Source organism: Mizuhopecten yessoensis, unplaced genomic scaffold (assembly GCF_002113885.1).
Source record: "Mizuhopecten yessoensis strain PY_sf001 unplaced genomic scaffold, ASM211388v2 scaffold2667, whole genome shotgun sequence".
In the NCBI taxonomy this organism is placed as follows: domain Eukaryota; kingdom Metazoa; phylum Mollusca; class Bivalvia; order Pectinida; family Pectinidae; genus Mizuhopecten; species Mizuhopecten yessoensis.
Genome location: NW_018404660.1, coordinates 11958 through 31082, shown reverse-complemented (window position 1 = coordinate 31082; position 19125 = coordinate 11958). Strand labels below are relative to the sequence as shown.

Genomic DNA, 19125 nt, shown 5'->3' with positions numbered 1-19125 from the left:
CTTTATTCCTGGACCTATCAGCGAATGCTTTGTGGCGTTATCAAATGACCATTGACAACTTTTCCTTCTTTTCTCTCTTCATGTTTAAAGGACGGCGATGCAATTACTGCTTAAATGTATTTACATTCCAAAAAAATCATGTGAAAAGCAAATTAAATTACGCAAATTACGTGAATGCGGCTTCTTAACCCAACCCAATACTCTTTCATCATTTTTCACAGAACCCTAATAGCTTCGCTTATTTGCACCTGTATTTTGTGAGCTGAAAATAGGGAGAGGGATAAAAAATGAAAGTAAATAACGTTTTATATTTATTGTAGGCGAAAAGTGTTCTATGGTTTTTGCTGTTGACTTTGTATTCTGTGATACTTCTAACATGTTTGCTGTTACTGACACCATCTTTGCTCCTCAAACATATACTCTCCACCGGTATTTTGCATTGCAAACAATTTAAGAGAAATGTCTTTGAGACAGACGAACACCTGGTGAAATGAACAGAAACCTCAAACAAATGAGACAAATATAACTTAAAACCCACAGTTTCACACTGTTTTCGAGGTTAAACTTTGGGATGTTTCAGGTGAACTGCATAGAACATGCTCTGAATGTGCTTACTTTTAAAATCAAAATACATTCAAAATATAACATTTAAAAGTACAGTTACCTAGGATTTTAAAAATAGAAAAAAAATTCTTTTGCTGTGGCATTTTCTTTTGATTGATGCACAATGGTGACAACAAACACAATTCCTGACATGTTTTATGTAGCAAGATGAACATAAGAACCTAACATGTGATTGTACCTTTGAAACCACATTCCTTATACGAATATTTAGAATCATACTATTGAGAATACTCCAATGACGTTAGCCTGTTCGATATATACTATTTAGATTTGTCAATTCATGTCTGATAGACGTTTAAATGATTAATTGGTGTACGGTACCTAGGATTTCTTGTGATTGTGCCCCCTGTTCCCACGTCAATTCGAGGATTGAGTTATGAACACATTGAATAGGTAGTGTCAAAATCAATTAGTAATTTAATGGTGTTTTCAGTTAAATGTAACTTTATATAGCTGGATAGCTCACAATGGGATAAATAATATTTTCTACCCGGATCTTTTTTTGTATATCTCATAACGAGACCTATTTCAAAATTAGCAATATACTACTGATTATGATTGAGATGGAATCTATTTTAGAGAGGTATGTTAAGATAGGATTTGATTCCCAGCCAAATTGAATGTAATTGACATACATGATGTCATAATAGTGTCCAGTAAACGTTATATCTGATCATTGATTATGTTGTGAATAGTATTGGGTCATTTATCTTCGTCATTATGAAGTTTGTTATTGAAATCGTATGACCTAGTTGTTTTTGCCTGACACTACAGTCTATTTTCAATCGTACAAGGAGCCGCCTAAGGAGAACCGTCACTTTAATCTCTCATGTTCCATGTGTAGGAGACACAGAACTTTTGATATCTTTATGTCATAAAGCCTGTTTATGGATTTCTAACTATCTGAATAGATCGCATGATAAGATAAACGTATTTTGTATTGATTAATATACTTCCTTCGTGATTTACCTACATATTTTAACGTAAATTGCCTTATTATTTGGAGTTTATTTCTCTCTTACAATTCGGATATCAATATAATTGATAACTCATCGACGTAATAATTTGATCCTAATTCTCGTTTAAATATTATTAGTGATGATCAAAAGGACTGTTCCAACAATATCAATAGATTCGGCAGAACGACGTTTTAACCCAAATTCATTGTGGTTTATCTCGAACAAGACGTTTAGCACACGCTTTGCAAACCTTTGAATATGTTTTGCTTACTTTACAATTCCCTAATGGTGACCGGAAATAATAATTCATTTCATTTAACATTTTAGTGCTCTACCATTTGTAAGATATAATCATAAAGCTGTTTAGGTATATTTGTAGAAAGGCCTTTTACACCTCTGTTGTGAAACGTGTGTTTTTTTTCATTCATTTTAACATTATGGGTTAACAGCTTTTATTCCGTAGGTTATATCTCATTAAAGATCAAAATACCAACGCCTAGCAATAAAGTTAAAAAAATAATCCTTGGCAAGTTAAATAAGGACAAAATTTATTTATATAACAATTAGATTAAACTTGAAACACATATTTTTATGATCAAATTTTAAAATGATCAACATTGAAACTTTGTTTTTATCATTTTTCAGATTAATGAGACATTATGATAAATAAGAATAAAGTGGTATATCATCATAATTAAAACGATTAAAAAAAGAAATTTGAATAAATTCTGCACTTAACCGTTTCTGCACATATGTTTTCCCCAAAAGTTAAATTGATAAATCATAGCTTATCAAACTGTCAGGAAATACGAAATTCGTCATTCAATAGCACGTGCGTTTTATTCTCCACCTTTGCTGGTTAAACCAATTTGGATTTTCAGTTTTTTGGTACATACATGTAGCATTACCGATGACTTCTAGAGGAACAGATTACAACGTAACTGTATTGTGCTGTCTAATTATTATTGGCATATTAGATATATTACTAAGTCTTATATAGATTCAATGATATGTGTGTGTCTTACTTACATTTTTCAAGATACAAGGTGGTAGACTCTCCTCGCTGATTTCTTATTCTCGAGGTTCATTGAGGTGATTTATCGGATATTAAACATTCCTTCTATGTTTTAGTTAATAAAGTATATATTACCAAATTGTTTTAGGTGCTATGAAATGTGTGTGCCTGAAGTTATATATTTTTATTTGACGCTACAAAATTATTCTACAATGAACCACCATGACAAATAAGTAGTGCGACCTGACATAGCTTCTAACAGCACTATCGTTTTCAGTAAATGCACAATTGGATATTCACCTACGTACAGAGCTCGGCCTGTTGGAAAATGTTGATAGTCATCAATTATCGATTTTAGGTGAATATGTGATTATATGGTGCTGAGTCTTTCTAAACAAATCAAATAGCCCTACGTTACAAATGGCTTATTGATCTATTATAAAAATGCACTTGAATCGTATGCTACATCCGATATTACGAGTTTTTGTTCTTAACTGATACACGCAAAACATGTTCTTGCTCAAATTGATTACTTCGATTTCCAATTTCTTATACAGCAAACTGTCCAGAGTAAAATATGTACTTCAAGCGAAATGTTGTACTTCGTAGATAGTAAGGTAGGTTTTGAAACATACAACAGAGTCTTGTACACCACACTACCTTAAGCGGAAACTAAAATCAAGTCTCATTTTTTTGCTATATCAGTCTTTCTGATTGAAACTAGTATTCAAATGTTATTTTACATTACAAGCAATTTATTTCTATTTATTTATATATTTTTTATTTGGCGGCGAAAGTGTTTTCGGAAATTGCGGAATATTATTCCAAAAAATATCGGTATTATTATAAGCCGATCTGCTTAGTATCCCTATTAGGCTGAATAGCATGTACAAAATATTTTAAGATGACAGGCAGGAAACTTTACCAAAGTTGTAATGTCATGTTCAGTTACCTTGTTAATTTTTGTACTTTTATAGCGAAACTTTCGAGAATTACATATTTAGTCATCCATATCACGGACTTCTTATTTCCAGTTTAATACCTCAACATTAATACCCAATGCATAAACGGTAACAAACTGAATGATTAATGCAATGAATTAATCTCCAAGATATTTTAACTTGGCCATCTCCAAAATTCTAATAATAGCCTCTCTTGCTTGTACAATTTCTGTGTTACAGTTGATTAGCTACCCAATTGTCTATTCCGGGTTTTTTTTCTCTCGTTTTTTTTTTAAGTTAATGCATGAATATTCATCAGATTTGCGCCACCAATCAACGCTATCACATACCCTATTGACGACTGGTAATGTGAATGAATTCAACAACATATGGAAATGTATTTATTTGTTGTCCGCTTTAAAACATTTAAATAAAATATAAAAAAAACATGAGCTAGATTAAATATCAGGATTACTTTGGTATGAGGGTTTTGCTTACAAATAAACAAAGCGTTTCACTAAACATATGTCAAGCTCCGGTGCAGACGTTTTATTGTCATCATTCCAACGATGATATTTTAAAGTCTAAAATCATTAACAGCTGTTTAATGTTTTTCATGAATCCGAGGAAGGCATTATGACGAAGCCAAATGTGGCACAGGAAAAGATAACTCTTCCGTCTATAGTTTTTGTATATGAGTTCATGGCTTTATTCCCTTTCCAGGCATTCTTGGTTACTATGGTAGTCTTTCTGTATCGACCTATGAATTTCAATTTTTTCTTTGTGGCTTGGTTTAAAAGAATGCCACTTTGTTTCTCATTTGCGCTTATTGTTAAGACAAACAATCACGGTTCTTCTTATATATCCCGTTTGACATATGATCTCATAATGACCTATGAACGTCACTTATTAGGGTCGAATTGTTTGCGTGTGACCTTTATATAGCATGAAACCAATCCTTAATTTCTTTGGTTTCCAAGGAGCAATGCGATATAGAATCAAGAAAGTAGATGTTAGAGATGTCTTGTGCAATAAACTTCCATTATTCCTATGTTCTCTTCATAAATATATAGATCATCTTTTGATTGTTGACTATAAGGAATATAATTTTATTCTGACTTTCTTTGCTTAGTATGTTCCTCTTTAATTTTATATTCCACTGAATCACATAACAATTTATTTTATTATATGATTACATGTTCTAAGGGGCCATATCTTATTTTAAAGAATACTGTAGAAATATAATATTTAACGTTATTTGCATCTCTGTGCAAACGTGTATGTTTTCGTGCTAATTTATGCATGCGATAAAAAAAGATATCAATATCTAGCTTACTTTTATGGTGGTATGGGTATAGGATGACAAGGAAATGTAGATTTTGCTAAATTAGGAATAATACTGCATAGTCGTTGATTGTCAACTTTATTTACCTGTGACCGATTTCATATTTGTTAAGACATGTTTTAATAAAGAATGATTACATACATTAATATAGGATATAATTACCTGTGTTTTCTCTTTTTCAGCACCTGTAATGAGTTGACAATAAACATGATAGCTCCACGTGTATTTCAGAAACCCTATCAATGCACCTGTTCCGCCTGGAGTTTTGGCGGGTTTTGTGTTTGCTATTTTTCTGGGTTACACTTTCGGTTCAATTTTTCATGTTTTTTCTTCACTTTTTTTTTTAACACATCATAACAGAATTGGACGTCGGAAATTAAACTCATAAGATATCATTATTTACGTTGTCTGAATATGTCAGTGTCATTAACACTCCTATGAATATAATGATAACATAATGAAAAATAATTTGTTTATCAATTCATTAATTCGAGGTTCTTATATACCGCTTTATCACAACCTAGTTCGTAGGTCGTCTCAAAGCGGTTCAATTTTTTATATCCGTGGTCATAGGGCCTTTGCAGTCAGCTAGTATCTTTCTCAACTCTCTGGGGAGCATACAGCCGGTGCTGCTATTTCGGCGCTCACAGCTTGTATTCAGCCATTCTAGCACTGCCTAACCCCGCACGTACTCATTTACTGCTGAGTAGAATGGAACAAGCGGAGTAAAGTATCTTTCTCAAAGATACAACACAGTACCGTGCCGTGACTCGAACCCACAACCCTTCGGTCGCGAATCCGGCGTTCTACCACAAACTACAATGCCTCCTTATACAGGCCTCTCTGATGCATTTTGAGTATAGTTATATCGTACTACTGAAAGTGAGTTTAAATCAGGTTTTGAGTAATACGTTTTTATGAGTTCAATGTTCTGGACCTATGTTTTGACGACGACAGAACTCGAGATGTTGCTACATTTTAATGATTATGAACGTAATAAATCAATTATTCTGTTAACGACGTCTGACTCTGCTTAGAATTATAATGATACACGCACGACCTAATTATATATATATAGTTCAAAAACTTATAAGAGATTACCGAAGTGTCAACAAAACCCTAATTCGAACTCAAAATCGATGAAACTAGAGGAAAGTATGAACAAAGAAAAGATTTTTATGGAGACCACTGAAAGAAATGCAAGGAGAACAAGACCAAATAATACGAATGATACGATAAAACTAAAGGTAATACAAATAAAAGATGCTTAATAAATAACAAAAGCAGTTTTATTTACATTTATCATTATAAATATGTTTTATTGACATTTACAAGGATACGAAAACGAAAGATTCAATATTTGCATACTTTTCTAAAGTGATTGTAATATGTACATGTGTGGACCACAAAACACTGTGGATGCAAACGTCTTGTTCTTACATAAATCTCCTGCGTTCAAATATAACTTATCGAATTTATGGAAATTGGACGGAACTAAGTAGAATTACTAATAAAACAGATGATAACGTAAGATGGAAGGAATATTAATTGCCGTATTGTTTAAATGAAAGGCTATTGTGTTCGATGATTGCCCATTATTTGACGCACTTGACAAAAGGGATAAAGTATTTAACATAAAGTCTGTCTGATGTATTCACAATGTCACACTTCCAACTCTGAATCGTTGTCCGTTCCATCTGATTCCTCGCACCAACTGTCCTCGGCAGCAGATTTTTGGAACACACTCTTTTGCGAGTCACTATTTGATCGTTTACCCGTAAATGTTTTCGACAAGGTCCGGGTCATTTCTTCCTCTGCTTTCATTCTTTTGAATTTTGTCCTGCGATTTTGAAACCATACCTTTACCTGCAAAAGACAAGTGTATTACAATTATAAGTTTAGATAAACAGAAGTGTAAAGCTGAAGTCAAGGTACAATGTCCAGCGTTCTTTGTTTTATCCCCATAGAAGTTAAGGCCAAATTCATTCTGTCTTTTCTTATCATGGATTGCTTGCCAATGAATTATAGCAAAGAGTAATATACTCAAGGATGATATTTATTGTAACTTCTTTTCACACAAATAAATAAATAAATGGATAAATAAATAGATAGATAAATAGATAAGATAAAGTAAATAAAACAGTTTTGCTTCGCTACGAGATTTGGATCCTTTATTAAGGGTACTCCACAATCGATCATCATAATTTCAACTTCTACCCCTACCTGCAGTATTACTGGGGGCAGTTTCGAACAGTTTTAACTTTCTGAAAAGTCATGAAACCAACACGATAAATAACTGTTGGTACCAATATAGAGGAAATGACATAATTTTCACAGGAAAATAACTTTTAAGACCTGTTTATTGTAAAAGGAACTTTGATTATTAAGTATTTGATATGACGTCAGTATGTACAGCCGATACCCAATGGTTGCGTTCGAAAACTTTTATGTGATATATGGTCATTCAGCATATTATTGAATATGGTTTTTACACGAAACGTAAGTTTTTTTTCTCTCGCAAATGTATGACATAATATATAATGATATGCAATGCACTAAATGTTAAACGAAGGTATCCGACACGCATGTGATTGCACCTTTAGAACTTGGTAATAGATAAAGTATGCAAAAAACATTACACTGCATCATACAGCTGTTTCGTCCTTCTAGGTCCCATAGCTGATGCTAGGAGTCAAAAAAAAAATGGAAATCTAAATTGACAAAATTATTGTTGAAAAAGAGGGGCATGTTTTTAAAACCGCTTAAATTATTAATTAAAAAAATCAAAGGAGTACTGGTTAATTTCAAATTAAATAAATATTATGAACAATTCAACTACTCAGAAGATATAACTGATCGTGGTTACAGCAAACGTTGAGGATTGTAAAACCACCAGCAGAGAGTATTTGGTATCACTGCAATATTATGACAAAGTACACGAATGAAATGCACTGCAATGTTCTTTTCAGATTTATCTATGTAATGGTTCCGCAATGATCTCTATCTTATACGAAAACACGTGGCCAAGAAATCAATGAACACGTGTAGTGCAAAGAAAGCACACGGAACCTTAAGAGGATGAAAGTAAATTACGTATGATGTTTCTCAATTTCGCTAATTGAACAACTTCATATCCAACTGATCCCCTTAGATCCCGTTTGATCTGATATCCCCTTATGATGTTTGAACCCTTATTCCCAGGCTCGAATTGTTAGTGTGAGACCTTATTATTGCATAACCATTCACAAGCTCCACACTACTTGGGATCAGGGGATCAGATTCATCACCTAGTACATACGTTTCTATTGCAGGAGGTCGATGCCAAAACACGTCAAGAGTTATTGATCTGACCGTATTGGGCACACAAACCCCTCTTCAGGTTCCACAAAGGCACCTCTGATTGCATGCACTTTTGGCAGACCAGCGACTCATTGTTATAAAGGGTTATTAGGCCGCTAATTGTGTTGTGTAAACAATACAAACGTGTTATCGCACATTTACGCAGGCAATACGGACCCTGATAAGACCCATTGATGAAGACTCCTAGCTTAGTGGTGGCTGGTACTTGAAGCGTTTCTATGCATTTATCCAGCGATCAGTTGTCACCAGGACCAAAACCGGCCTGTACAGTCACACAAATGCGTGACTGCTGGGGAAACTCGCCCTGGGTAATTTATTGCCTAGGTCAAAGATGGCTCTTCCGATGTGACATTGTACACTAATGGAAATTTCTTTATTTACAAAATTTTGGTGTCGAATTTATGTTGAAAAGCAGTGTATATATGGTATTTTCATTTCGATATTAGTATGTGTTAGCCTGTTTTCAGTTCTTTACAAACTGTAAATCACTAAATTGAGCGATATATACAATTTATGTATAAAGAGTGCGCTTAATTGAATTTGCCTTGTCCAGTTGGAATTTATATTGCCTATGAACTGAAAGCAGTTCAACGCTTAAATATTTCTGCGTTATTCGGTTCAAAATCTCCCGAATCTCGTGAACGTAAACGATACAAAGTAAATAAAGCGCTGATACTAAAATTGCTATGTATTATACTCTGCTTTACATCAAATGTTTTACACTATATTTAACATGGATAATCGATACTTTCACCAACGATCGCATGAAATAAAAACAAGCATCCTTACAATTATTACAATGTCTTGTTATGAATCCTAATTTTTTGTCCTTGTATGCCTAGAATGAAGCCTAGGTGAGTAGAGTCGATGCCTAGAATGAAGCCTAGGAGAGTAGAGTCGATGCCTAGAATGAAGCCTAAGTGAGTAGAGTCGATGCCTAGAAAAGTCATACTTCAGAGCTGTTTTTTGGACTTGGATCATACTTTCTTGCTTATAAAAAAATAAAGTAACCGAAAGGAATGGCTTTGCCTAAAGTTTCTAATCTTGGCAAGCTTATTATCTTTCGTTTTGAAACTATGCATTTGCTTTTTTAATATCAAACTTGTTGTAGTGTAAAAATGACAATAGTTAGACCTTTGCGATTTCCATTTTTTCCCTTGTTTTTTGTTTGTTTTGTTTCCAAATATTCAAACGTCGGACAACTTAAATTCTTAAAATAATAAAATTGTAAAATCTGTTCTATATGGAATGCATCTGCGGAAAACGACTTAAACAAACATTTGAATGTGCCATTATGAATAATTTTTTAAACTTTTCCGAATTTAAAGTGATCTTTACCTGTCCTATGCCATATTGTTTTCTGGCAATATCAGTACATGCATTGTGTACGCATGAGGTTTATTTTGTCACATGGACGTGAATAAGCAATATATCATGCTGTCTTCGAAGGCTTTGATGGCACCACATGGCCGTTCAATCATGACTCCATCACTAAGTAATTAGGGACAAAAAGGGGGATATTGAACACACACAGAGTTCAAAGGTTAAATAGATAAACTTTTCATGAAGCTCTAGGTAGCTCATTATCCAAAACAGAACACACCGGTAGGTCAAAGTTCATACCGATAACCTTCTGTAAGGCGAAAATATAGTATGAAATATGCAGTATTTGCCAAGACCAGTTTGACCTTGTGAACCAAAGTATTTACCCGTGTCGGTGTACGCTTAGGTATGAAACTGAAGATCTTACTAATCTTTGCTAATTGTACTAGGTGTATTCACATAACGAGGTAATTAGCTTTGTTTGGCCATGCCTCATTTCGTTCAATCTGATCAAGTCTGATGTATATATGGGTGCCACATAAATTGTCAATTACACTAGGGGATAACAATCCAGACTGACAGGTCGTCTTTATGTGTAGGGGGTAATTCTTGCACCTTGTTAGATAGGAATAAAAGATCCGGGACAATTTTCGCACCATACGTACATACAAGACAAAAGGCATTGTTGGCGTCGTAAAGACAGGAACTACACTGACATTTATGAATGAGAAGAAACACGAAATATGTAAAATGAATTTGCAAAAAATATCTAACTATGTTGACCTCATAATGAATGTTAATTTGTATAAATAGCCAATTCTATACTAAGACATTAACCTTATTTTTTACGTTGAATTATCAGATATTGTAAACCTATGTTTGATCTATAGTAAGCATTTACGCTATAAAGAGAGGAATTGTTTTCAGAAGAAAAATGTACGTTTTATATTGTTGTAAGTGTAACTGCTTCGTGTCAAATTGGCTTTGATGTCAATAAGGTAATTCTTAGTGTACGTATCAAATAGCAAACAGGTGCCCCTATTGATGAAATATAAAACGTATTTTTTTAGTTTTATAATTGTGTTTGATTCTTTTAATGTTTTTTTAAGAATGCAATGAATCACATGTTATCAAAAAATTACTGCATACAAAATGACCTCCCTTTGATTAACAATATTCCATTGGTCGATATCTGTAGATCTCGGCTATAATACCAATTGAGATATTTTCATGACATTGTTTAAAAAAAAACAATGATGAGGCATATTTTATTGTTGTTAATGGTTATAAAAATACTTCCCTTTATTTAGCAGATTGTGTGAGATCTGTTCTAAACACATTTTGTTTACAAACTTTATAAAGTCAAAACAACGAATTAATGTGTAAAAGATTCAAAAATAATACAAAAACGATATCAGGCACAATTATAGAAATGTGACATGAAAGTCTGGGTACAAAATGTATAGATGCTGACAAGAGAAATACGTGAATTATTTTATGTAATGTATTATATATTCTGTTTTATTTTCTCGATCAACTGCCTTTGTTATCACAACAATATCACAATCATTGTTATCAACATGATAAATATCCATCAAAAGATATTCAGTCTGTAAACACGTTATCGCTTTTCTTCTTGAGCATATATACTGGTATAACTTATGCAATGTTTAAGTACATGTAATGAATGCAAACTTTTGTACCTGATAAATCATTCTTTCTCTTGTCAATAAAATAAGATTTTTTTTAAATTTTTTATCTTCTCATTCATTTATTCATTAAATGTGATATACATTACTTTTTATATTTATGGTTCAATATTCTATTACCTAATGAACAATGGGTCAGAACTTGTACAGTAATAGCAACATATTAACACTGATGTCAATACTAAATGTATTTGGCATCATTAGTTTCCTGTATCTTATAATTTAGTAAAAATATTTAAATTAATTGATCTATTTATAAATCATTCTCACATTTTTTACATATATGACACACAAGTTAAATACAAATTCTTTGTTTGCACTTTACCAGAAATGTTAAATAGGAAAACTATGAATAAACAAATAATATTTAAAAAACATAAAAAAAATGCTTTTGTTAGCAAATCCCCACACTCAAGCCAGTTTTTTTACACGTTGTAGAACCAACACATTGTTAGGTTAAACCATTAAATGACATATATTTCATATATATATATATCATATTATATATAATAGGATGTACTGTACATTGAACAATACACTGAATAGGATAGCTATTATTGTTAAACTGCATAAATGATTTTAATAATATTTTGTTAATGAAAAGTTCTTGAATAGTACAGCCAATGATACAGGAGACAGATTTGCACTTTATATATTTTTTTTTACATTTATTCAGCCGTTTCACAACGATGGGAACGACGGAATTTGTCATCATTATCAAGGAGTTGTGGAATTTCCAGAAAAGAAGCACCATGAAAATCAAATAAAAATTCCAAGACAATAATAAAAAAACCAATTTCGCATATAGCGTGAACTAGTCAAAAACTACCATTTTAGATTGAAAGATAATCACAATTGTCTAACTATATATACGGTAAATTGAAATACTAAAAACACATATTTACTAATTACTCTGTTAATTGTTAAAGTTCAAACACAGTCATGTCCTACATAATTCGAGATTCGTAAGGCTTGTACAGCTTAAATTCCATCAAGTGATATCAATACTAATCATTTAGCCATGCTTCAACAGTATCTTTACCAATAAACAACATGGTTTACTGTCAATAAGTCAATAATAATACAATATTCTGACTGCATTTGTTTATCACTCCAACACAGGTTATTTAAGATATTCGTATTCAGTCACTTTATACAAAATGCACCTGATAATGCACTGGTCTGTTGGTATTCTTTTAAAAAGTCGTATTCAGTTACTCCGTACAATTATTGCACTCGATAATACTCTGATCTTTTGTTAAAGAGTCTCGTACTTCAGGTGACAATGCCATGGGGATATAGTAATGTACTATTGTTGTTACGACACATAAGAATACCATACAAGAGGATGCAGGCTTGTTAGTTTTATATGTTAAAAATAGGGTAGCTGTTTAAAATAAAATAATTGTATCTCATATAGGATTGGGAATCCTTTTTTATCATTCCGAAAAATAATTTTGGAGACTATCATATATTATAATTTACAATCTGTTTTGTTGGGAGCTGATATAATGTGAACTCGAGTTTGTAAAGACAGTATGTACTGGTATGCACCGTGTCTTCTAAATCTGTGTGCCTGCATGCGTGAGATGAAATTAGGGGTAATATTCATAACGACAAGCAAGCTTGGAATGACGAGGTCAAAGGTCAATATTCATAAAGAAACTTTAGCTGTTCACGATTGACTCGTAACGGTCCAGTACACTTAATTTCACAGGTAGTGCAGATAACGCCCCGTGTTATGATGATGGTGTTCTTAAGTACAGATGTACAGCTTGGGGTACCCCAGGGCTAATTAGTCTGAGACAGTTCTTCATTGATGTCTTCTTAGGTTTTATAAATAAATCAATTATCGAAATATTTATGACTTGAGACAGTATGTATTTATTTATACGGTATCACTTAATTATAATAATTTAAGGGTTAAATGTCATATCAAATATTTTATCTAGAATTCATTCATCTTAATACTATATCACTGCATTTAACCATTTCACAATTTAAAACTATTTATATTATCATTCATTTAGACATGCAATGGGTCAATGTTCCGGTTCAAATTAACGCTATTTACAATTTTACGATTTTTTTTTTTATATGAAGTAATTTTATCCATATTTCTTCTCCATTAACATATTCATTAAACAAGTTATTATTCCACAACTGAAATATACCAAGAAAACCGGTGTTTTATGTTTTTTTCCCATTCTTCTGCCTCTGACAATAGAGTAAGATTTTAATATCTTTTTTTTCATAAACATTGTTCATTAAATCATTTATGAGTTACCTCTCCATGAAGATTAAATATTCATTCATTTAACCGGAGTTTTATTTTGAATTGGCATCCTGCGAGAAAAAAAATCCATTTGATTTTGACTCGTTGTTTTCTTTTCCTATAAATACAGAACGTTTGGCAATCCCTTCCACTTTGTACTCACATCACGCGACACACAGATAAATAACCCCTTGTTCGAGACCTCATTTTTGTCTTCAGTGACAGAAGAGTTACATGCCAATACTCACACTGTTATCAATGGTGTTGGTATATTACCGTAATTGTCTAAATATTTACTCAAATACACGTTTTAATTTTCCGATATATAGTCATGTTCATTGCACTGAAAACGCTTAAAACAATTTTTATTTATATTGCTTTTTATTTCTGATATTTATGCATTCATCATCATATCATTTAGATGAGATCATGTATATTTTAAAATTCAATTTTAGTTTATTTAAGTATAAAACACATCGATATTCAATTGCTCAAATAATACATTATATTGAGAATTCTGATATTGTGAAATATTTATTATTCTAATAACTTAAGCAATTTTAACAACCCATGGTTTGTTTAGACATAATCTGCTGCTTGTGTTGAATGAATGAAGTTTATAACAAGTACATAAATTTCTTTGTTATCGAATCGTTCAAGCGAAATCATTACTGTCTTAAGACAGTGTGTTTGCAGAATTAGACTAATATATACTCATTTTATTTCCTAATAGAATAATATTTAATTCACTCAAATGATTACGCTATTACTAATATGAATTTTTCTTTCTTTTTAAAGCCGATGAATCGAATCCGGTATCGGTTAGAACCCATTTAAGAATAAAATATATTTCCCGCATGGAATAAACATAGCATGATGATAGGTAAATAGATTAACGGTTCAAAATTACTGTAAATATGAAGAACTAAACAAATATTACCTAAGCCCTAACAAGATGTGGACATCATTTTAACTGGTAACTTCAGTTACAGATCTTACTCAGAATTCTGCAAATATTTTATTGTATTTATTTATTGATTTTCTTTGCTCTGTTAAGCGATCAGTTATGGCAGGTACCTTTCGAATGTACCTCTGTATCATACAATTGAGATCAACAAAACATTGCCAAGTTGACAGCACGTTATTTAGTTAGATAACAACTTGTCATGATTCTGGTGAGCTACGTACTTGTGTTTCCGTAAGATGGAGGTCTGATGCTAGGTCTTTCCTTTCCTGTCCGACCACATAATGGTTTTTCTCGAAAGCGTGTTCAAGACGCAGAAGTTGTGAAGGAGCAAACGCCGTTCGGATTCTCTTTGGTTTCCGGAAACGTGAAAACAACAGGTCTGAATCAATGGTTGGAACTGGAAAAGCATATCAATAGAAATGAAAATTCAAATAATTTTAATGATCCAATAACACGATTAACTCGTAATTTACAATAAATGTATGTGGTTTTGTTTTCTTTCTTTTAAGAAAAGTAACAGCAATACATTTCATTAGAGTAAATATTTTTTTTATATAAATAGATAGGCATATTGAAGAAGAAGAATGGAAGTATTGTATGAAATTGTAGACTGCAATCTAGATATTAATCGATGAATGTTCGATTCATGTGAAAAACATGCACATATTTCTTTGAAAAACTACCATTTAAATGCATAATTGTTGTGTGGTGTTATTTCTATATAGAATATCGAAATCGTTATAACTCTGTTTCAACTAACTAGATATCTTAATGAGTCATTTTGTATAAGGGAGTTTGAAAATATCAAACGAACATGTTCATAATACTAGCTTTGTAAATCTATTTGACGCATTGTAGAGTTATGCTTTTTATAACCATGTTTAGAGTTCTTTTATTAGATAACTAATACAAGAACATTAAGTAATTGTCACGTTCCAAATCTCAAAAATACATTTATAAAAATGGAAACTATTCGTACTTGTTTAAACAAAGATGAAACTAATACCCTAGTGTTAACGGTAAAACTGTACTTCACAGCAGTAAATCATAATACTGTTGCTTCGTTCCCCAGCCAAGCTCCTCTGATTATACTGTCGTCATATTACTAATTAAATTCCTGATCACGCTAATTCAAAAGATCGACACATTACCGAATTAAAAGGATCAAATGGTTTAACTTGTTCTCCCTAGCCCTGACTTTTTAAATTCGATACTTCAACTCTAATAATCCCCACACAACGTGTTAATGATCCCTCTATGACTAATAAGGGGTTTTCATTAAAACATTAAATAAACGCTATTTTTAACAGTTTAGGCATTACTTTGATTTTCGTTGAAGCTGTTTTAATCGCCTGTCACTAATCTCCTATGTGCGGATTTCCCCTACTTCGTCTGTGTCCGATTATTGTACTGTTAATAAATACATTTCAATACATCAAAGATCATACTCCGGTTTTCATTCTGAGTGACACACTCGTTATGAATCCGTTACTTTGATGGTCCTTTAACAGCCCAGCGTTTTGTTCAGCATGTTCAATGTCAGGACAAATCATTATATCCCTTGTAAAAAAAATGTCGATTTCAAGTGGTCGAAACTCCGACCACAAAAAGAACACAAACATTTGATGTTCGATTCAAGCCCATTAATTGATAGGATTATCAGTGTTTGCTTCCCTCTCCAACGTAAATGATACGGTCAAATAAGGTTGACCACTGCATTCAAATTGGACAAAGAGTCTGGCGGACAGGGGGCGAAAGAGGTCACTGAAGGTGTCTTACTGCTGAATTAAACACCCGCGAGCTCCCAATGATGACCAGGCATACCTCAAATACCAGTGACAAATTTTCTAAATCGATACATGTTTAGAAATAAATCACAGAAACCATTTCAAACGTATAATTTTGTATTTGACTTGAAAATAAGCTTATTATCACCATTTAAAATACTGTTTATAGTTGAGGAAATTGTTTTCTAAATGTTTCACATACATTTTGTGATTGTCGTGGCATTCATTTACAATATTACCTGTCAGCACACACGAACTTTAACACGTTAATGGACCCACATTGTGTTTATGATCTATCTATGTCGAGGACAACAGTTTAAATAATCAAATATGATCTTTTGTGTGTGTGGGTTGTTTATTTTAAGAAAATATTTGAATTAAGGTTTGAGGTTAACACTTATCAATAATTCAATATAACGCTCACATGGAAGAACAAAAAAACAACATAATTTACAGAAAAGAATTGTTATTTAGAAAATGGTTGTTTATCCCCAGTTTCTGATTGACTTAGATTACATGTGTTATATTTGTCCTTGTAATATTAATATGCTTCTATTTTACTTATTGAATATAAAATAAAAATAAAAAAATATTGAAAGGACAAACCATGTAATCCATGCTGTTAATGTTTTCATACGTAGATTTTTTTAAACCAGGAAATTAAAGATATTTGTATCGAATAAATTAATGAGATAGATTTACATGCCTTCAATTAAGTAGCATAACGAAATATTTTCTTTTTTGATTAATGAAATTTAACAAGTAATCCTGAATGTGTCTTCATGTTAACTTTTAGTTAAAGAAAAATAATATTTTCTTCAAATATGTATAAATATGCATATACAAAAATGTTGCTTGACTTTTCATTCTGTTGAGAATGTTCTGCGTTTATCTTACAATTTTAATAGTCCCAGATTTGTTGAGAGATTTATATGTCGGGTTTCATCATTAAATTAGTTTTTGTCATCATCAGAATATATATTTATCTGTTGTGGAAAATTAATGCTTAAATTTAAAATAAAGATTTTTCCTGTAAGTATGTTTTAGAACCTGTTCAAGAAATTGGAATTTAAATTTAATTAATATTTCGTTGATTATGACACCATTATTTATAACTGATGTCTGCTGATATTTTAAAGTTTACCAATATGTTTTATGAATATTAGATAAATTATGTTAATAAAATGCGTACATTGGATTCACTCTCTGCTTCTATATCAGATTATCTTTTAAAATTATGGGCTTTGTAATTCATTTTGTTTAACAGACTATCTTGAAACAATAAAATTATGATAAGTTCTAAACACCTATTTTGAATTGGAACGCCGACACAGTGTCATTTGATATAAGCACAAAATTGTGTACCAGCCGAAATCAAATATCAAACAAGCACTTCCATCAGACATCAACAACAGTACTTCTTAAAATAATTTATAATCTATATCCACGAATTATCACTTGAAATTTGAAGAAATCAAGCCCCTATTATAACACTTTGTTTGTAGATTCATTACATTAAATTATATTGATGACAAATTAATGGTTTACAAACATTTTCTTTCCCAGGCTAAAAACAACAAAGCTATTTACTTACCGTTAAATGGGGGTAGACTAAGTGATAACTGATATTGATACGGATTGAATTCGTCTTCTGAAGTTCTCGTCCACCTGTTGGGGAAAGTTGTTAAAGCATTATCGACTCTTGTACCAACTCCATTGTCTGTAGCACCGAAACACGACATAGAAAGTCCAGTTAATGCACAATATTTTTCATGGAGAGGCGGCATTTGGTCACCCCTGAACCTCATAAGCAGAGGGGACGGACGCGAGGGGATAGGCAATGAACTGGTAGGGTGATAGCCCGGGGCCATCTTCCGCCCCTCAAAGCAGGGTAAGCACGGACCACCTTCTAAGCAAGTATGTAAGGAGTGGCACCTGTCGTAGACGGGCTGAGAGTCCTTCTCCACCCCTGAGGTTTCCGATGAGGTGCTCTCCCCCGGGGAAGGTGTCCTGAGTTTAGCTTGGACAGTATCATCCTTTTCCGTCTGTGGCCCACGGCCAAGCAGAGAGTCTATACTAAATCCATGAGGTCTTTTGGTTGTTACTCCTGTAGCAATCATTGTCGGTTATTTATATTAGATACAGGTAAAAAAGACAAGGCACCACGATTGGCAGTTGAACAGATAATGTCCTTAAGCCTACCATGCATTGTAATGCAATGATTTCACTATACTATAGCTTAATCATAACAGCATGGTCGTCTCATATGAAATAGTTTCTAGAGAATGGTGGTATACTCCTTTACATTAAGAACTGTTCTATCAATGTCTCCTGTCCACTGTTCACATTTACAACTAAACAACATGACACCTACACGTTTGCGACCTTTAAAGTGTTTTCTCCAATTCCGTTGTGCATGTAAATTTATTTGATACGAATTCCTGCTTATTGGCCGGGAGAAGTTGTGTTACAAATGACAGTAGACCGACAATCTCATGCTGTCACGCACACGGTCAAAGGTTACGGGTCAGAGGGCAGTGCTTACCCGGATGACTAGTTCACCCTTTCAACATTAATTTCAGATTACACCGCAAGGGAGAGGAGGATATATATTTAGTCATGGTATTGGTATAGATTATACCTGTCTTCGTTGACACGACAGGGTGATATTAATGTTTCTATTTTATTTACTACCAACAACATTATATATACTTGTGTGTACAATATAATACTTTAAGCACGTATCACACACACATACCAACATGCAATCATTATGGACACATTCAATATACACCTATTAAATAACGCTTTGGTTATATT

At 32.6% G+C, this 19125-nt stretch overlaps 1 protein-coding gene across 1 annotated transcript; it reads right to left on the bottom strand.

The window, feature by feature from the left end:
• Nucleotides 1-6176: 6176 nt before the first annotated feature.
• Nucleotides 6177-18764, bottom strand: LOC110446242 (homeobox protein vab-15-like). The gene is made up of 3 exons (XM_021491284.1): nt 17900-18764; nt 14740-14915; nt 6177-6750 (listed from the first exon to the last, which is right to left on the bottom strand). The coding sequence occupies exons 1-3, from the start codon at nt 18423-18425 to the stop codon at nt 6547-6549; spliced, it is 906 nt and encodes a 301-aa protein (XP_021346959.1). The 5' UTR covers nt 18426-18764; the 3' UTR covers nt 6177-6546.
• Between the last annotated feature and the right edge of the window lie 361 nt (nt 18765-19125).

Coding starts and splice junctions, on each gene's coding strand:
- LOC110446242 (XM_021491284.1), bottom strand. CDS start 18,425: ATGATTGCTACAGGAGTAACAACCAAAAGACCTCATGGATTTAGTATA. Junction 14,916..17,899: donor TAGTCTACCCCCATTTAACG/GTAAGTAAATAG, acceptor ATGCTTTTCCAG/TTCCAACCATTGATTCAGAC. Junction 6,751..14,739: donor TCCATCTTACGGAAACACAA/GTACGTAGCTCA, acceptor TGTCTTTTGCAG/GTAAAGGTATGGTTTCAAAA.